At 39.6% G+C, this 21,511-nt stretch overlaps 1 protein-coding gene across 2 annotated transcripts in view; it reads left to right on the forward strand.

Moving 5' to 3' along the window:
* The window catches only part of MLLT3 (MLLT3 super elongation complex subunit), a 277,576-nt gene that overhangs the window by 204,640 nt on the left and 51,425 nt on the right, over nt 1-21,511 (forward strand). For both annotated transcript variants that reach the window (XM_059411570.1, XM_059411571.1), the window contains exon 5: nt 598-1,296. In XM_059411570.1, the coding sequence (XP_059267553.1) occupies nt 598-1,296 (699 nt within the window). The remainder of the gene's footprint in view (nt 1-597; nt 1,297-21,511) is intronic.

Below are 21,511 nucleotides of genomic sequence, written 5' to 3' on the forward strand. Positions count from 1 at the left end.
CAATCTTCGCTGGAGCTGAATGCTGCTCCCCAAGTATAATCTGTGCTTTGATCCCTCATTGTTGTGGTACACTGTAGTCCCTGCTCTCCAAGTACTTTCTCATTCCTCTCTTCCTGGTAATTACCTGCTTATTCTTGAGTATCTAGTTCAGGCTTGAATTCTCCCCACATTTCTGAATAATTCTTGTCCAGTGGCCCCAATGGAATCAACGACCTCCTTGGTTTTGTTGTCCTGGCATGTTATCGGTGGCTCTTGGAACCAGCATGACTCCTAGCTGTGTCCTATTTAATAAGAGTAAGGGCCATGTGTTAGGCATCTGTGTATCTCCCAGAACAGGCCCTCAGTGAGCAACTGTTGACCTGAGATGCTTAGAGCGCCTCGCTTGTTGGGACGAGGTAGACAGCTGGCCTCCCTGAATTCCTTGACCCTCGTGCCCCTTGCTCATGGTGCTCCTCACGCACCCTGTCCCCACCTGCTAGATCGAGGCTCTGGTTGGCAAAGAGCCTTCTCGTGCAGGTGGGACGTGCCAGGATCCTGGCTGACGCCTCCCGCTTGCTCCACAGCTCTGAGTCGCATCTTGTTGTCCCGTTTCTGCAGGACCCCAACAGGAGCATCCACACCAGCAGCAGCAGCAGCAGCAGCTGCAGCAGCAGCAGCAGCAGCAGCAGTAGCAGCAGCAGCAGCAGCTGTAGCAGCAGCAGCAGCAGCAGCAGTAGCAGCAGCAGCAGCAGCAGCAGCACCAGTTTTTCAAAGCCTCACAAATTAATGAAGGAGCACAAGGAAAAACCTTCTAAAGACTCCAGAGAACATAAAAGTGCCTTCAAAGAACCTTCCAGGGATCACAACAAATCTTCCAAAGAATCCTCTAAGAAACCCAAAGAAAACAAACCACTGAAAGAAGAAAAAATCGTTCCTAAGATGGCCTTCAAGGAACCGAAACCCATGTCAAAAGAGCCAAAACCGGACAGTAACTTACTCACCATCACCAGTGGACAGCAAGACAAGAAGGCTCCTAGTAAAAGGCCCCCCATTTCAGATTCCGAAGAACTCTCTGCCAAAAAAAGGAAAAAGAGTAGCTCAGAGGCTTTATTTAAGAGTTTTTCTAGCGCGCCACCACTGATTCTCACGTGTTCTGCCGACAAAAAACAAATAAAAGATAAATCTCATGTCAAGATGGGAAAGGTTAAAATTGAAAGTGAGACCTCCGAGAAGAAGAAATCAACGTTACCGCCATTTGACGATATCGTGGATCCCAACGATTCCGACGTGGAGGAGAACATGTCCTCCAAATCTGATGTGAGTAACCTTGTTGGTTTCCCTCCTTTCCCTGGTTAGTCTTCAGAGTCTGTTTCACGTGGCTGCAGGATAAGGAGCCAGGGAAGAAAATGACAGCTGAGCCATAAAATGGTAGCATGGAAGCGCTTAGAAATGAATTTCCTTAACTAATGGAAAGAAGGAAATGAAATCGTTAAAGGATCTGCACACATTTGGGCAGTGATTTAAATTGTTAAAGGAGAGATACATTCCATAGTATAATAATGGGCCATTTGAATTGCAGTAGAAAAACCGAGATGCTCATTAGAGCTTAGTTACTGTGCTTTTTGGTGATTGCTGGTTTAGGAAAGTGAGAAGAATGCAATAAAACTTAAATATATGAGAAAATGAATTTAAAAGAGAAAGTTAGGAAATATTGGGGTACAGCTCTAATGTTGATGTTTTTGATTGGTGCAATGAAGTAATTTGTTTACATGCTGGCAATAGTGTTTTTTCAAACAGTTTTAGTTTAATCGAGGTCACAATGATTCCTATCGATTTAAAATGAATAATTTGCTAGATTTCAACTTACATATGTACTCGTGAAACCAGGTGGTGGTATTTTGAAATTTGAAACATTTAATTTTGTTTTCATTGACTAGCCATTGATTTGGGAGAGGGCGGGGAGTGGAATCTTCATTACGTTTTTGCCGATTGGTAGGATTATCGTTTGTGGATGCCTAAAAGACGATCTGACCATCTAACACCCCTCCAAAATGTTATCTAATGTTGAGGTTTAAACTAATAATTACAGATTTCTTTGAGTTGAAAGGAATTTTCACATTATCTGTTCTAATTTCCCACCGGTGTAAGAAATCTTATGCTTCTGTCAACAGAAGTATTAGTAATTTAAAAGGTATTACATTCCATTTCTGGAGAAAGAACATTATTTACTATGAAATCACGCTCACTTTGTTGCAAACTTTTGCCACCTTTAGTTACTTATTAGTCATGATCAGTCCAAATAATCTCTTTACTTTGGCTTGCCACTATTTCTAAACGATGATCAAGGAAGGTGTCTAACTAAAACTTACTAGCCATTTGAGAATATTTCTCTTTCTGTTCCATGGGTTCACCATATACATGTTCCTAATTCAAATGCTAGCAGAGATGAGGGAACTTCGTAGCAGATTCTCTATCCTGCATTTGTGCTGGAGATAAGGGCAGCCAGGGTTAGGACTTGGCGTTGGTACTGATCCCAGTTGGCAAGAGACTACTTCCTTCTGTGCAACCCTCTACAGCTAATCTTGAAAAAAGACTTTTTTAAGATTTCATTTTTATTTATTTTAGTGAGAGTGTGAGCAAGCAGGGAATGAGGAAGCAGAGGGGTAGGGAGTGAGACTCTGAAGCAGACTCCATGCTCAATATGGAGCCTGATATGGGGCTGCATCCCACAACCTTGAAATCATGACCTGAGCTGAAACCAAGAGGCGGTCACCTAACTGACTGAGGCATCCCTAATCTTGAAAATCTGTTTAAAAGATTATTTATTTATTTATTAGGGACAGAATGTGTGAGAGAGAGAGAGAGGGAGTGAGTGTGCATGTATGAGTAGGGCGAGGGGCAGAGGGAGAAGCAGGCTTCCCCACAGCAGGGAGCCCGATGCCAGCACAATCCCAGGACTTGGAGATCATGACCTGAGCCGAAGGCAGATGCCCAACCAACTGAGCCACCCAGGTGCCCCCCTAACCTTGAAATATTAAAAGAAAATCAGATTGCGGGGCGCCTGGGTGGCTCGGTGGGTTAAGCCGCTGCCTTCAGCTCAGGTCATGATCTCAGGGTCCTGAGATCGAGTCCCACATTGGGCTCTCTGCTTGGCAAGGAGCCTGCTTCCTCCTCTCTCTCTCAGCCTGCCTCTCTGCCTGCTTGTGATCTCTCTCTGTCAAATAAATAAATAAAATCTTAAAAAAAAAAAAAAAGAAAATCAGATTGGGAGTAGGGTAGCATATAAAATACAAGATATTGGGGTCATTTGTCCCAGTGTTTGGTACATATTTTATAGTGATAGTTTATTGAATGAAGATGAGAACTGATGGGTTTGTTCAGTATCTCAAACATCTGTTTTTCCTTCTGTGCTTTTTACTTAAGCTCTTCTTAATACAAAACTTGTTCTTAATGCAGATGTTATTTGGAAATTCTTTTTTGTATGTTTGACTTTTAGTTCAGATCACACTAAAATGTTCATTGAGCCTCTTGGGGTGTGATTAGTCCATCAAGATTGTCAGGTTTAGCAACTTTGTCTTTCTGTATTCTGACATGTTGTGAATCTTGTAGAGCAGAGGTTTTCAAATAGTGGCTTGTGATTCACTAGTGAGCCATGAAACCGATTTAGCATGTCATCAGCAGTATTAAAAAAAATCAGAATGCATTGTAATTAGCAAGGGTAAGTAATGGTTTTTAAAAATTTTATTTCATGGGATGTGTGTATTCCTTATTGTAGGTCATGGTCAAATTCTGAAAGGCATCTTTCTTGAATGTTTGCTAATTTATGAGAAGATCAAATGACATTCATAAAGCAAAGCTCTTTCTTCATGAAATTATCCCAAATAATCATTCTCTTTAGGTAACTCTGTATATTCTTGTTTTTAAATCTCTTGCTCCCTTCCTTTTATGTATGTTTTATAAGATATAGCTTTTCATAAACTTCATGTTCAACTTAGTGTATTTATCCAAAGCAGTATCTTTCTTTCTTTTTCTTTTTTTTAAGATTTTATTTATTTATTTGACAGACAGAGATCACAAGTAGGCAGAGAGGCAGGCAGAGAGAGAGGAGGAAGCAGGCTCCCTGCTGAGCAGAGAGCTCAATCTGAGGACCCTGGGACCATGACCCAAGCCGAAGGCAGAGGCTTTAACCCACTGAGCCACCCAGATGCCCCCAAAGCAATATCTTAAAAAATCTTTTGGAGTGAGGAGTTAGAATTGTAATTCTTTGCAATAGGTAGAAAGGTTTCAAAAAGAATTCATGAGCCACATATCCAATGATTGCTACAGGAATTTTTACAGTGGGTTCTGCACATCAGTACAGAGAAAGCCACTAAAGACTTTTGGGCATTATTTAGGTATAAAACCCAACAGATACACTTTCTTTATCAGTTTTCTGGTAGTAGTGCTTTTCTTCTTCTTGTTGTTGGTTTAATTCTCTGTGTGTAGGTGGTGAAGACAAAGAGCATTGACAAAGTGGTTCCAAATAAGCCAGTGCCCAAAACACCTTTCTGTGAGCAGGGGAGATAAAAAAGGACTGAAATTCCCTTTATCCAGTAGTAGAAATCACCTTTGTTTGGCCTTCTTCCTACTTGGTGTCTCTTCTATGGGCAAGCCAGAAGGGGAGGCCACTGCAATGAAGAGCCATGAGGAGCCCAGATCCTCCCTTGGCCAGTAACAAATTTGATAGCATGAGACAGGCCCAACTTCAGGGGTCCAACTTCACGATGTCCTGGATGGTGAGTGTGTCTGCATCTGAGTAAGTGTGGTAAGATGACTGTAAGTCTTTACTGGATAAAGACTAACATGCTTCCTAGCTTTGTTATTTGAATATAAGCCAGACTTGTGTTCATTTATGGCAGATGGGGTAGTGGGGGTAATTTTAGACACAGCAGGCAGAGATCATGGACTTCGAAACAGAAGAAAGAGACAAAAAGAAATTGGAAAAGTGTGAAGAATTAAGAAGGGTGAGGGAGAAGAGATTATTTAGCTGGTAAACCTGCAAACACATCTTGCCTCAGTGTATTCTAGTTACAATTAAAAGGAAAAACTTTTTAAAGAACCTTTTCCCATAATTAAGGTAGATTCAGATTTTATATGGGAATAAAATCATTGTTATTAAGATGGATTTGGAAGCTCGGATTGAGATTCATATGGTTCTTTTTGGTTAAGATTTTTTGTACTTTGCATAGAAAAGTAGAAGTACATCCATGCCTACGTGTTTTTTTTGAGGGATCACTTAGTAAGTGCTTAGGCAGGTAGGTAGGTAGTCAAGTAATCGAATAATTAGGACTTTATACTGTGGTGTTGGACAGGCTATGTTTTGAACCCCAGCTCTTCAGGGATCTTAGGCAAATGTTTTTAACCTTCTGTATTTCTTAATTCTTTTGTAAGATGGAGATCATAATAGTGTTTATTACGTAGTATTATTATGAAAATTGTCAGTTTGGGTAAAGTATGTATCACGTTAACCAAAAAATACTAGTTAACTATGATTATGTATGATGTGGCTTCTGGAAATCTTTATAACCTATAGCTTTGGAAGAGATCTTTTGCTCTTCAAAAATAATGTAGAATTCTAGAGTCCCTTTTCAAGGGTGTGGGTTATATGTTTTTCAGGGGAAAAAGTACTTGGCATCTATGTCCTATTGCTCTGAATTTTGTCTTGAGGCAAATGGCCTTGATATGCATTTGTTGAATGGTAACAGGAAAAATACAGGATGAAGAGTCTAAGTTTTAAATCAAAAGTTAATCCAGAGTTTCCCAGGATCTTTTAGCTTTTAAATTAAAATAGGTAAAGGACAAGAACATAGCTAGCACTGCATTAGGGAGGCACTCAGTTGTTTCTTTATTCTTGTTCCTATTAAAGGAAGACATCCGAAGAAATTACTTACCTTTGGGTGATTATTAATGTTACACAGAATAATTTTTAAATACGTTTTGCAATCCCTGAAGTGTTTTTTCTTTTCTAAAGAAATTTAATATTACACATGAAAGCCCATCATGATTTTTTTCCCCCTACAGAATTCAAGAGTTACACGGTGGTTGGATAGGGAGGCAGAAGGACTGGTTTATAGTTGGGTGAGCATTTCGCAAATACAGAAATCATGATAAGAGCATGTTTTCACTACATCCGTAAGTGTTAGCATTAAGAATATTTTACCTTCAAGAACTTAGGTAATCCTGTTGGAGTAAAGCTGTCTTGGTTTAGGAAATTATCATTTTGGGGTCATAATGGTTATTTATGGAAAGTGACCTCACTAATGCAGCTGGAAGGGTGAGGATCATATTAGCATCAATTAAAAGTTTATTATTGGAGTTTGTATTCACTTGTTTCAACTTTAATTGACAATTAGAAAGAACCCAAATTATCTCCCCTTTCCCATAATTTCCTAGGTTTTGTTTTTTCCATATAATTCAGCTTCTGAAAGAGAAGTCTGTGGAGTTGATCTTGTTTTGTGATAGAGAAAGCTTGGTATTTATAGCAGAGAAGGAGAGGAAAAAGAATAAAATAAAATTGGAATAACTGTTTATAAGCAGATTTGGTTATGGTAGTAATTTCCTTATCATTGCCTTTGCTTTTTGCCTTGCTTTAATAGAGATTTAATTGTAATTTAAAAGCATAGTAGTTAAAAGTTTTAATTGCCTTTCTCCTTGAAAATGGGCAGATTACATTTGGTACAATGTTACGTACTTCAGCCTGCAGAGATTGTAATCCTGTCTTTCCTCACTTGGCCTCAGCAGAGTGCTTTCTTGGCTAAAATCTTCCTGAGGAAAAAGGATGAAATCTCAGATGCCTTTTACCAAGGGTTGGGTGGTGGTGGTTCAGCTACAGGATAAAAGCTGCAAATCACCTTAGCCCAAGTTTCTTTTGAAAAGAAAAAAAGAAGGAAAAAGAAACTTCCCTTCTTTTGTTGTGCCTCATTTCCTCCCACCCCACCCTGTTCCTTGCCCTGCTTAAACTGTTCGGGAGCTGGCCGTAAATGTCCTGCTGTTGAAGCCTTGGCCTGAGGTTTTTATGGGATAGAAGGTTGTGGCAGTCAGAGAAGAAGGTTTTTATTGTGTTTTCAAAGTGGCTCTTTAATGACTTGTAATTCCAGCACATGCAAGAGCTGTAAAGTCTGCTAGTATGGTGAGGGAGCAGCTAGAGAGGCCATTCATTAAAGGGCTGCCCTGCCTGGTGGGGGTGGGGGGGGGATGACTCTGATTTTGGACTCCTGTTCTCTGCATTTCATAACTGGAGGTAAATTTATCTGAAGGGTTGCAGTTCTTCCTCAGGTAGATTCTGTGTAAGATGTGATGGGCAGAGGGGAGGAAATGGCCCAGCCAATCAACTGTTGGTTTCTTCAGCCATGTTCCTAACTTAGTCCAAAAAAGGAATTTGGAGCAGTTGCAAGGGTGATTTTTACTTTAAGACAGAATTAGGGGCTTCCTCTCTTTCTTGTTTGGGTACCATACTCAGCCTCAATTGTTTCTCAGTTTTTAAATTAAATAATTCCTTAGAAGTCTTTCAGTAGCTGAGGGCCGTGGACAGAACAGGAGGTTCTATCATTGCAGAGTTGGTTACCATCAGTAATTGCCAACACTCCTCATTTTTACTTACTTGTATTGAATTGAATCTCTCAATAAAGTCCATGAGCTTCCTTTAAGAGAGCTCCATTGCCTGTTCATTGCACTACTGTTCCTTACTCCAGGGCCCATGCTCTTTACCTAATTGTCTCACCTGTCATCTTTAGACACAAAGATGTGATTCAACATGGTCTTTGCGTGACCTGCATTCCCATTCCACAGAGACATCGTATGCCTGTAGTTGAACATGTCTTGAGTGCTTTTTGTGTGCCAGTCACCAGTCTAAGCACTTGACTCATTTTAACTCACTTTACCCTCCAAACAACTTTATGAAATAGGCACTATTATTCCCATTTTATAGATAGGGAAACTGAGGCCCAAAGGTTTAGAGACTTGCCCAGAGTTGCCAGCTGGTGGATCCAGAATTTGATCCCACTTGTTAGCATGTTCACTCAAGAGGAATTTTGGAATGAAGCAAATCTGATTTTCCCACGAATTCATACTGCATTTGCAGAGATGGGCTCCATGAAGTTGGCCTCACTGCTGTGAAAGCCTTTGATGTCATAGCCTTGTTCCATTTATGATTCATGGTTCTCTGACCTACCTGTTGATTTGGGCTTTTACCAACAGCCCTCAGGAAGTGACAGGCTGTCCTTTGAGCTGGGTTTGGCACGCATCCCAAAATGAGGGAGGAGCTTTGAAATGTCCAGGAATCTGACTTCTCACACAGGCTTGCTGCAAGTACGGCAGACTCTCCTGGTTCTGGAGTTCACATTATTACATCAGCAGCACTGTTTCCCTGCTCCCAGAATTCTCTCTCTTGATTTTGCAAGTATTTGTGTTTAACAGAGCTGAGTTGTAATCTCAGGCTTTCCCAGAAGGTGCCACCAAATAACAAATGGTGTCTTATAGTCCGACAATCACTTCTTTTTGAATCTCCTAGCTATATTTTGTAATTCCAGGTTATACTGTCTGTAAGTTACTCAAAATGTAGGCTATGCTTCCTGTGAATCATGAGGCAAGATAATGCAATGGCATAGGTTGGAGGGTGGTTTTCTTTTGGTGTCTAGGTAATTATTTCATCAAGTTTGAGAAATTGTCCTCAGTAGGTAACAATTTATGACTGTAAACTTCCAAGGCAGCATCAAGGTCCACAAAGAAAAATCACCCCTGTGAGGCTACTTTAGGTCACTAAAGGTGACTGCACAGTGAGATGTTCTTCCAGATAAAGTCAAAGATCCTTCTATTAGGAGAATATGGGAAAGCATTTACTAATTTATTTGGGGACAACAAACTTTGCCTTTGAATTCTGAAGATAGAGAGGATAGAGATGTGGGGGAATTGGGATAGGGAGAAATATTCAGAATTGGTGACACAGAGAAAAGGAAATTTTCTTGCCTTTCTTTCTTTTTTTTTTTTTTTTTTTTAAAGATTTTATTTATTTATTTGACAGAGAGAAATCACAAGTAGATGGAGAGGCAGGCAGAGAGAGAGAGAGGAGGAAGCAGGCTCCCTGCTGAGCAGAGAGCCCAATGCGGGACTCGATCCCAGGACCCTGAGATCATGACCTGAGCCGAAGGCAGCGGCTTAACCCACTGAGCCACCCAGGTGCCCCATCTTGCCTTTCTTAGTTATGAGAAAAAATGTATGAGATCCTTGGATGTGATGTTATGTTATGTTACATATTTATTTAACCATTTTTTGGTTCAAGTATAATTACCATACCGTGTTATATTAGTTTCAAGTATAATGATACAACAGTTCTATACATTAGCACTCATCACGTTAGCTGTTAATCTTCTTCACCTATTTCACGCATTTCTCCTACCCACCTCCCCTCTTGCAACCACCAGTTTGTTCTCTATATTTAAGAGTCTGCTTTTTTATGTTTCTCCTTTTCTCTTTGTTCATTTGTTTCTTAAGTTTTAGAAATGAGTGAAATCATATGGTATTTGTCTTTCTCTGACTTATTTTTGCTTATAATGGCATTATATCCTATAGATCCATTCATATTGTCGCAAATGGCAACATGTCATTCTTTTTTATGACTGAGTAGTATTCCATTGTGGTAGAAAATGGTGGTATATATCACATCTTCTACAGTCGTTCATCTGTTGATGGGTACTTGGGCTGCTTCCATATCTTGGCTCTTGGAAATAATGCTGCAGTAAACATAGGGGTGCAATTATCTTTTTGAATTAGTGTTTTCATTTTCTTTTGATAAGTACCCTGTAGTTGAGCTACTGGATCATATGGTAATTCTATTTATAATTTTTTGAGGTACCTCCATACTGTTTCTCACAGGAGCTGTGCCAGTTTGCATTCCCACCAACAGTACACAAGGTTCCTTTTTCTTCATATCCTCATCAACACTTGTTTCTTATGTTTTTGATTTTAGCCATTCTGACAGGTATGAGGTGATAGAGCATCATGGTTTTGATTTACATTTTTCTGATGTTAGTCTGTTGGCCATCTGGATATCCTCTTTGGAGAAATGTCTGTTCAGGTCCTATAGTCATTTTTTAAATTGGATTATTTGGTTCTTTTTGGTATTGAGTTGTATAAGTTCTTTACATATTTTAGATATTAACCCCTTATCAGATATATCATTTGCAAATATCTTTTCCCATTAGGTTCCCATTTTTGTTTTGTTAATGGTTTCCTTCTTGTGCAAAAGCTTTTTATTTTGGTATAGTCCCGGTAATTTAATTTTGCCAGAAGAGATATACCTGGAAAAATGTTTCTATGGTTAATGTAAAAGAAACTACTGCCCATGTTTTCTTCTAGGAACTTTATGGTTTCAGGTCTCAGATTTAGGTTCTTAAGTCATTTTGAGTTTATTTTGTGTATGTTGTTGTTGATTTGTTTGTTTGTTTTTGCCTGTAGCAGTCAAGTTTTCCCAGCACCATTTGTTGAAGAGATTTTTCCCATTGTATATTCTTGTCTCCTTTGTATTCTGTTCCATTGATTTATATATCTGTTTTTGTGTTACTCCATACTGTTCTGATTACTACAGCTTTGTAGTATATCTTGAAAGTTAGGATTGTGACACCTACAGTTTTTTTCTTTGTTTCAAGATCATTTTGGCTATTTGGGGTCTTTTATAGTTCCATACAAATTTTAGTGTTATTTGTTCTAGTTCTGTGAAAAATGCTGTTGGTATTTTAATACGGTTTGCATTAACTCTGTACATTGCTTTGGTTAGTATGGATGTTGTAATGATATTGGTTCTTCCAATCAGTGAGCATGGAAGATGTTACTTTAAATTAATAAATAAATTGAGACACCTGGGTGGCTCAGTCGGTTAAGCCGCTGCCTTCAGCTCAGGTCATGATCCCAGGATCCTGGGATCGAGTCCCATGTAGGGCTTCTTGCTCAGCAGGGAGCCTGCTTCTCTCTCTGCCTCTGCCTGCTTGTGCTTTCCCTCTCTCTCTCTCTCTGTGACAAATAAATAAATACATAAAATCTTAAAAGAAAATTAATAAATGAATTAATAGTCTGCCCTGGTTTGGGACCTCAATGTTTAGAATTACAGTACTTTTTTAAAAAATTAAATTCTTGACACGTGCTTTATTCTGTGGCTCTTTTATGTGTTTATTTTTTTAACATGTGATCAACTGCTGTATCACTTTGAGTACCTACAAACATTTCCTTCTAAACAAGTTTAATTCTTTAAAATATTTTTTGATTACCTTAGTGTTCAGTAACATTCACAAATATTTATGTGGTAGGTACTCCTGTATATAAACACTGTGTTAGATGGTACAGATGGTACAAAATTAGAATTTGGGCTGAGCTTAGAAGAAATAAAAGCATGAGTAGGATGGGGTGAGGGGCGAAGTAGGAAGGACAAGCCATTCTTGATCAGAGGAAACAACTTGGAAAAAAGGAACTGATGGCAAACATAGCTAATTCTATGTTGTCCTTACTGAGAATGAAGAGAGATCTTATAAGTGAATCCTGCCACGAATTTATCAAACTGGCTTGCCAGGAATGAAGGAAGAAGGCTTATCAAATTCTATTCTTGCTAAGAGTGTGCTGGGCACTGACCTTTAAAAAATTATTTATTTAAAGATTGAGAGAAAGAGGGAGACAAAACACAAGTAGAGAGAGAGAGGAGCAGAGGGAAAGGGACAAGTGGACTCCATGCCGAGTGCAGAGCCTGACATGGGGCTTGATCCCAGGACCCTGAGATCATGGCCCAAGCCAAAGGCAGATGCTTAACCGACTGAGCCACCTAGGTGCCCCTTGATAGCCTTTTTAAAATCCATGCAATGTGTGTGATAGCTTTTGTTCTCATCTTACATGTGTGGATGTGGCAGAGGCAGAATTTGAATCCAGTTTTCACTAATGCCAAACCCCATGTTTTTTTGTACCATACCAACAATTAGACCTTACTGAGAGAGAAATCATGTCAAGTGAAAACCACTAAGGTACTGACAAAACCTTTTCCAGAAAAAAATCTAGTTGGGAAGACTAATTAGGTAAGGATACCACAGTTCAGTGAAAGGGGTAGAGTAAGAAATAAGATGTAGCCACAACACTTGGATACTCGGCTGTAAATAATGGGGAGCAAGAAGATCCACCTGTGATTTCCAAAATGATCAACTCCTGCTTCCTATGCATCCATGCTTTTTCTAAGAAGGAGAATTACAGAAAGTATTGAAAAGCTGTGCTACCTTGGAGTCTATACCAGGGCACTTGTTCACAATGTTATTAGATATGTATCAGATACTTTGCCCTTGGGACAAGACATGGCAAGTGTTGAGAGGTCCCACGTACTTTACTTACAAGTTTGAGAGGTCCCATGTACTTTACTTCATCATCTAAGGATTTTACTCATGAAGGATCTGAAGGAGGAAGGTAGGGTCAGACTTTTACAAGATAGTGGTGTAGGAAGATCCTGGACTTGCCTCTTTCCATGGACACACCAATCTACAGCTATATATGCACCATTTCCCTCTGAAAAAGATGTGAAAACTAGATGAACTGTTTCTCCAGAAAAAGAGATAAAATAACCACATCAAGACAGGTAGGTCCAAGAGACCCAGGATGCTGGAGGAAACTGAGATTCCCCTTTGAAAGGGCTGGCATGTGGTCTTATTCACTCTGAGATGCAGCAAAAAAGAGCAGTTTGAAAAGTTCCTAAATAGGAAGGAGATTCAGTTTCTAATCTAAAAGTATCTGCTGGGGGGGGGGGGCAGGGGACAGTTGAAACTCTCTCTGGAGATGGAGGCACTAGTGGACACTATTTTTGCACTCTCAGACTACCCCGCTGGCATAGGTAGGCGAGCTCTGTTTTGGCACCCTCCCACTGCCTTGCTAAGACAGGGGTGGGGGGTGAGCAGTTGCAGCACTATCCTGCTGCTTTGCTGAAGCTAGAGAATGCAGTGTAGTACTCCCCCACTCCCTGGCTGGGGCAGGCAAACATGAGTGATTATGGCATTTTCCCACTCCCAGCCCAAAGCCAGGGGCACTCTCCCACTATATTCTTGGTCTACAGATGCTTACAGTCAAGACATTTTGCTGCTGCCTTTCTGAAGTTGGTGAGTGTGCTGCACCTCCAGCTGCCTACATAAAGCCAGTGAGCACATGCAGTCCACACAGAGGATGCCCTTTTATCGCCTGGCCCTGGTGGCCAAAGGGGCAGGTAGTCCTGAGCTCCACAAGAATGTAATAATCAGACAGTTCTTGGGAGACTACAACAACTGCCTGGGCACTGCAGATAGTGGACTTAAACCTTGGCCCTCCTATGAAAAAGCCCTCTTTACTTAGAATGGAGCCTCAGCTTAAGAAGAAGGCTTCAGGTTTCCCATGCATCTAGAGGCTAGGGAGGTGCTTTCAGGGAATGTAAACAGGGAGGCACATTCTTTTAAACCCCCATGGCCTCACTACAGCTCAAAAAGGCCTCCCAGAAAGGCACTTACACATTTTTCTAGAGCCCTGATTTTTGCATCTGTCACTTGTGGGACACTTCCAGATCTTCTGGTCTAGAAGCCAGAAGGGTTTAAAATTACAGCCCCATAACACTATACATATTTTCATACTCTAAAAGCTCCTTCCTAGTGGTTTGTCTCCCAGTCAGCCTGAAACTAGGTGCTAAATGAGATTCCTCCCCTTGGAGCAGTGATAGGTTTTGCACACCGTCAGCAATGGGGACACATCAAGAATAAATCAGGCAGTTTAGAAAATCACAAAGGTTTGAGAGACAACCAAGAGCTAGGGCAATGTTGAATGAGGTTTATCACCTACGCATGACCACACCTTCAAGCCTGAGAGAGGTAGCTGTTCAGCCTAATACATAGAAACAAACACAGAGCATCCAGCAAAGTGAGGAAAGAGAAATATGTTCCAAATCAAAGAATAAGATAAAATCTCAGAAAAAGACCTTAATGATACAGAGTTAAGTCCTTTATCTGATAAAGAACTCAAAGTAATGGTCACAGAGATGCCCACTGAACTCAGAAGAATGGAGGAACATAGTAAAAACTTTGATAAAAAGAGAGAGTATATGAGAAAGTAGCAAACAGGGGCTCCTGGGTGGTCCAGCTGATTCAGTATCTGACTCTATTTCAGCTCAGGTCACGGTCTCAGGGTTTTGAGACTGAGCCCTGTGTCAGGCTCCACACTACATGCTTAAGATTCTGTCTCTCCATCCACCCCGCCCCCCCAAAAAACCCTAGCAAACAAAAATCACAGAGCTGAAGAATACAGTAGCTGAATTGGAATATACATGATCAGTGAGCTGGGAGACAAAGCAATGAAATTAATTTCTCAGACACCAGAAAGGAAAAAGATTTTTAATTTATTTTTTAATGTTTAAGATTTTATTTATTTGTCAGAGAGAGTAGAGAATGGCAGGCAGAGGGAGTATAGGCTCCTGCTGAGCAAGGAGCCTAATGTGGGACTTGCCCTAGATCACGACCTGAGCCCAAGGCAAACGCTTAACTAACTGAGCCACTCAGGTGTCCTGGAAAAAGATCTTTTAAAAGATGATAACTTAAGAGACCTGTGAAACATAAGTGGAATGATATTTGCTTTACAGAGGTCCCAGAGAGAGACAAGAGAGAGGAAAGGGCAGAAAAGTGACTTGAAGAAATAAGGGCTGAAAATTTTCCTAACCTAGGGAAGGAAACAGACATTCAGGTTTAAGAATTCCAGAGAGTTCCAAGTAAGATGAACCAAAGAGAACCACATCAAGACACATTATAATCAAACTGTCAAAAGTTAAAGATAAAAAGGGAATCTTAAAGGCAGCAAGAGAAAAACAAATTGTTACACATAAGGGAAACTCCAGGAGATAATGAGCAGATTTCTCAGCAGAAACTTTGGAGGTTAGAAGAAATAGGTAAATTTCTAGAGACTTAAAATCTTCCAAAATCAGATATGAAGAAATAGAAAATCTAAAAATATGAATTACTGGTGAGGAGATTGATTCAGTGGTCAAAAACTTCCCAACAAACAAAAATCCTGGACGAGATGGCTTCACTGCTAATTCTACCAAACATTCAAAGAAGATTTAGTACCCGTCCTTCTCAAACTCTTATAAAATATCTTGTTTTAGAAGGCCAGCATTATCCTAATACCCAAACAAAACCAGACAAAGAAACCACAGAGAAAGAAAATTAAAGGCCAGTATATCTGACAAACAAAGATGCAAAAATCCTCAACAGATATTAGCAAACTGGATTTAGCAATGCATTAAAAGAATTAAACACCGTGATCAGATAGGATATGTTCTAGGTATGCAGGAATGGCTCAACATCTGTAAATCCATCAGTGTGATACATCACATTAACATAATGAGAGATAAAAATCATGTGACCATCTGAGTACATGCGTAAAAAGCATTTGATAAAGTTCCAATATCCATCTGTGATAAAAACTCTCAATAAAGGTATAGAGGAAATGTACTTCAACCTAATAAAGGCCATAAATGGCAAACCCACAATCAGTATCATACTCAGGGGTAAAAAGCCAAAAGCTTTTCCATTAAGGTCAGGAACAAGACAAGGATGCCTGCACTTTCTGTTTTTATTCACCATGATATTAGAAGTTCCAGCCACAGCAGTTAGGAAAGAAAAATAAATGAGGCATCCAAATTGGAACGGAAGAAGGAAAACCACCAACTATTTGTAGATAATATGATACTATGTATAGAAAACCCTAACAACACCAAAAAACTTTTAGAACTAATAATCAAATTCAGTAAATTTGCAGGATACAAAATTAATAGAAATCGGCGGCATTTCAACACATTAATAAACTACTAGAGAAATTAAGAAAACAATCCATTTATAATTGCATCCCAGAATACCTAGGAATAAATGTAACCGAGGAGGTGAAAGACCTGTACTCTGAAAACTACAAGACATTGACTAAAGAAATTGAAGAAGATAAAAAAATAAGTGGAAAGATATTCCATATGTATGTGTTGGAAGAATTAATATTGTTAAAATGTCCATAATACCAAAAGCAATCTACAGATTCAGTGCAATCCCTATCCAAATTCAAATGGCATTTTTCACAGAACTAGAACAAATAATTTTAAAACTTAAATAGAGTCAAATATATCCAAAAAATGAGAAAGAACAGGACTGGAGGTATCATGCTCTCTGTTTTCAAACTACACTACAGAGTTATAATAATCCAACTGTATGGTATTGACATAAAAGCAGACACATAGGATAATGGAACAAAATCAAGAGCTCCAAAATAAACCCACAGATATATCATCAAACAGTTTATGACCAATGTGGCAAGAAGGTACAATAGGGAAAGGACATTTGCTTCAGAAAATGGTGGTGGGAAAACTGGACAGCTACATGCAAAAGAATGAAACTGTACCACTGCCTTAAACCAGATATAAAAATTAACTCAAAATGGATTAACAGACTTGAATGTGACACCTGAAACCATAAAACTCCTATAAGAAAACATACACACCAAAATCCTTAAAAGCAGTCTTAAGCATGTTTTTTGAATCTGACTCCAAAGGCAAAAGAAACAAAAGCAAAATGAACTATTGTGACTACATCAAACTAAGGCTTCTGTACAGCCAAGGGAGCCATCAACAAAATGAAAAAGCATCCTGCTGATTGGGATAAAATATTTACAAATCATATATCTGATAAAAGGTTTATCTAAAGTATATTAAGAACTCCTACAATTCAATTAAAAATCCAATTAAAAATGGGCAAAGGACCTAAATAGAGATTTTTACAAAGATCACAGATGGCCAACAGAGACAAAAATGGTGCGCAACTCACTAATCAACAGAGAAATGCAAATCAAACCTGCAATGAGATCACCTTACATCTGTCAGAATGGCTATTATGAAAGAGACAAGAATTGAACGTGTTAGTGAGGGTATAAGGAAAAAAGGGAGCCCTTGTGCACTGTTGATGGGAATGCAAAATGGTGCAGCCGTTATGGAAAATGGTATAGAGGTTCCTCAGAAAAATCAAAACTAGAACTACCATATGATCCAATAATCCCCCCACTCATGGTTATTTATCTGAAGAAAAGGAAAACACTAATTTGAAAAGATACACGCACCCATATGTTCACTGCAGTATTAATAATAGCAGTCAAGATACGGAAACAAGCTAAGTGTCCATTGATGGAGGAATGAATGCAGTATAGATATACACAATGGAATACCATTCAGCCATAAAAAAGAATGAAATTGTGTCATTTGTGATAACAAGGGTATTACCTAATAGTATTCTGCTAAGCAAAATAAGTCAGAGGAAGACAAATAGCAAATGATTTCACTTATACGTAGAATCTAAAAAACAAAAGAAAACCCAGATTTTTAGATAAAGAGAAAAATTTGGTGGTTTTCAAAGGGGAGGGGCGATGACAGAGGGAGGGTGACCTGTATAAAGGAATGCAAGCTTCCTGTTATAAAATAAGTAAGTCATGGGGCTATAATGTACACCATGGACAATATAGCCCATAACATTGTAATAACTTTGTATGGTGACAGATGGTAACTAGACTTACTGTGGTGATCACTTCACAATGTATCCAAATGTTGATTTACTATGTTAAACACCTGAAACTGATAGAATATGGTATGCTGCTTTTGCCTTAAGTAAAGAAAAAAGAAGGAAGGTAAACTCTCTCTTTTTTCTTGGAACATAGCCAAATCTGGCTAATAAATTTTCTTACCTTCCTAGGCCTGGGATGGGTAGTCCAGTAGTCCAGGAGGCATGGTCCAACAGCAGATGCTTGGAATCCAAAGACTAGACAGGTTCAGCTGGAACTATGAAACATGGATTTTAATAATGATGATGAGATTTTTGAAGCACACTTGCCACTCAGGTATCAATCAGGTCAAGCAAAAATATTGATTGTGTCATAGACAAAAACTTAACCTTTTTTGTTTGGTAACTGATGAATTGTATCCCATAAAAACCTGGTGTTAGTAGATGTTCTCATAAAGATGGGAGATGCACAGCTGCAGTCTAGGAAGCTAGTGATTTATCATCTGTGGTCATAGTTGTTTTTTGTTTGTTTTTAATTTCTGCATTTGTTTCTAAAGTATCATCTCCTGGGGCTTCTGGGCAGCTCAGTTGGAAAAGCATCTGGCTTTTGATCTTGGCTGCAGGCATGATCTCAGGGTGCTGAGGTTGAGACCTGCATCGGGCTTCCTGATCAGTGAGGAGACTACTGAAAATTCTTTCTTTTTCTCCCTCTGCCCCTCCCCATCTTAGGCTTGCACGTGCACATGCGTTTTCTGTCTCTCTCTCTTTCTCAAATAAATAAATCTTGGGATGCCTGAGTGGTTCAGTAGATTAAATATCTGCCTTTAGCTCAGGTCATGATCCCAGGATCCTGGGATCGAATCCCATGTGGAGCTCCTTGCTCGGGGGAGACTGCTTCTCCCTTTGCCTGCCACTCCCCCTGCTTTGTGCTCTCTCTCTCTCTGACAAATAAATAAATAAAATCTTTTAAAGAAAGTTTAAAAATAAATGTCTTAAAAAAGAAATTAAAATAGAGCTCCTGGGTGGCTCAGTGGGTTAAGCCTCTGCCTTTGGCTCAGGTCATGATCCCACGTCCTGGAATCAAGTCCCACATCGGGCTCTCTGCTTGGTAGGGAGTCTGCTCCCCCCCACCTCTCTCGCCTGCCTCTCTGCCTACTTGTGATCTCTGTCTGTCAAATAAGTAAGTAAAATCTTTAAAAATTCATTAGTTAATTAAATTTTTTAAAAAGTCAATTTCCAGTGACATCTCCAATAGCCTAACCTTAGATTATATCAGGAGTCAAAGCCTAGTCGTGCTGAAAGTCCACCCTAGTTTAAAATGCTTAGTATCTGACAAATTCTACTCAAGGTGACCCAACACATTTTTAGTGTTAAAAAGTGCTTGCTGTATTTTTAAGCTTTCTCCCCTTCCTTATTATTTTCCAGGAGTTTTTTTAAATTGAAGGTTAACATCACACTTCTGGCTGATGTTGTGATGGGTTTCTTGTGATGATCTTGTGATGGGTCCTTTCAGAGTGCTAGGTTATTTTGGACCCAAGTCATGCTTTTACTCTTGCTTATTACCAAGCCTGCCTCCATTGTCCAGCAGCTTTCAGACTTGCAACAAGTCCCTTCCCCTCGTAAAGATCAGTCACGCCCAGTCTTCCTTGTTTTGTGTAAGAAAACCATTGCGTCCAGTTTATTGCCAAAAACAAAGGTTTGAAGGAAGGAGGTGGTGTGTCCTGTGCTTCCCATTTCTTTATCCCCATCATATTAATAGTTCTGTTGTCTCTCCTTTCTTTAAAAAACCCACTGTGTCTTAATATGCCCTCTGTGAAAGGTTTAAGGCCGAATTTAGAAACCATGAACAACTGTCTTTAAGATGGCATTTACTTCATGATTTAAAAACGTCATAGGAATTTTAAAGAAGAAAGAGACTTCAGAAATTTCCTTTAAGAACTTCAGTTTTGCAGGGGAGAACTTGAAGCCAAGTTTCATAACTGCCCAAGACCGTGCAGCTCTCATTGCTGGAAAAAAAGAAGAGGGGATGGCTACCGTGCAGGTCCCTTATTGGCATGCCATCATCACTTCCAGTTTGAACAGTTTATAATCCCTCACATGTCCCTCGCTTCCTGCCCTAAACTCTCCTCCACTTGAATATCCCCAAGTAGTTCCTAATGGGTAGTTTATGCTCATCGGGCATATGGTTGGTGTCAGCTCTTGGCCCTGCATTTGAATTTGTGCCCGTCTGTTGAATGAATGAGCCTCACATTTCATATCCCCTGCAGATTCCCACCTGAAATACCTGATGTTCTATCTCAGAGAGGGTATTGTTGAAGTCTCAGTAAACGTTACAGAGATTAATTGGTGGAAAAATTTGATGCCCTGGTCATCCTGGATTATCTCCAGGAAATTAAAAAGCAGCATAGTCATGGCTTGCTATATTTCAAGGGGGAAAATATCACTAGGCTAAACAGAAAATGACTCATTTAAGTATGTGGCAAATCAAAAGTCTTAATATTGTTCCATAATAAAAAAATGGAAAGAGCATTCAAACCCTTTTTAACATTTGCCCTCAGTTTTTCTTCTTCTTCTTCTTCTTCTTCTTCTTCTTCTTCTCCTTCTCCTTCTCCTTCTCCTTCTCCTTCTCCTTCTCCTTCTTCTTCTTCTTCTTCTTCTTCTTCTTCTTCTTCCTTTTTTTTTTTTAAATAAATGAAGCCTTTCCTTGGACAAGCTAGTATTTTAACAGGTGAAACCTAAATCCTACTGCCGCCTGCTTTCCAGTATCTTTAGTTTTTGCTTCTGTGTCCTGTACTGTTGCCCTTAGTCTCTCTACAAATGTTCTCGTGGAGGGCTTCCCTCCTACCAAACAGCCAGCGTCACACCTTTGCTCGTCGGCCTCCACCTTCCCGATTAACCTTGATGCTCTTCAGACTGTAGTCCTTCGTTCCCTTCCCTTCACTGACAGATCCCTCAAAAGCTCCCGTGCTCCAACCCATTGTGGTCTGGCTTTTGCTTTTGAAACTTCTCAGAAGTACCACTGGAAAGGTCACCAGTGCCTTCCAGATTCTTAGGTAGAAACTATCTGCTAAGTTAGTTTCTGGATTTGATCTTTCTTCCAGATTCTTAGGTAGTAACCATTTTCTGAGTTTCCTCTGCTGGTTGATCTTCTTTAAGCCCCCTGAAGTTTGCCATTGCCAGTCTCCTTTTTGGCTACAAATCTTTCTCTGCACAGTCCTCTCTTACCAATGTACATTTTATATTTTCTTCTTCGGCCTCCTAGCTATTCTCAAAAAGCTACCAATTGGACACATCTTACCAACAGATACTTGAGGCACAAGTATCAACAGATACTTGAGGCACAAATTTTTCCAAATTTTTCTAAACTTACATATATTTCAGATGTGCTTGTTGTTTATTCCCTATTTTACCTTTAGGCTTACTAACAAAATTTTTTATTTTGTTGGGACGGGAATAATGGTCAGAACATTTTCCCCAGCCTTTCTTGCAGATAAATGTGATCATATGACTAAGTCTAGCTAATGAGATTTATGAAGATTTTATTTATTTTTTTGACAGAGAGAGAGAGAGATCACAAGTAGGCAGAGAGGCAGGCAGAGAGAGAGGAGAAAGCAGGCTCCCTGCTGAGCAGAGAGCCTGATGCAGGGCTTGATTCCAGGACCCCGAGATCATGATCTGAGCCAAAGGCAGAGGCTTAGCTCACTGAGTCACCCAGGCACCCCTGGGTAATGAGATTTAAATAGAAATTATTAGGTAGAAGTTACAGGAAAACATCTTAAAAAGGAGCTGACTCAGCTTGCATGTACCATTTTGTCCTTTTCCCTTCTACTTCTTGCCTGGAACTTGGATGTGATAGCTGGTATTCTAGCAGCTATATTGTGAAAAGCATATCCTGAGGATAAAGGAGCACAGTGTACAAGAAGAGACTGGATTTT

The sequence above is a fragment of the Mustela nigripes genome, chromosome 9 (assembly GCF_022355385.1).
Source record: "Mustela nigripes isolate SB6536 chromosome 9, MUSNIG.SB6536, whole genome shotgun sequence".
In the NCBI taxonomy this organism is placed as follows: domain Eukaryota; kingdom Metazoa; phylum Chordata; class Mammalia; order Carnivora; family Mustelidae; genus Mustela; species Mustela nigripes.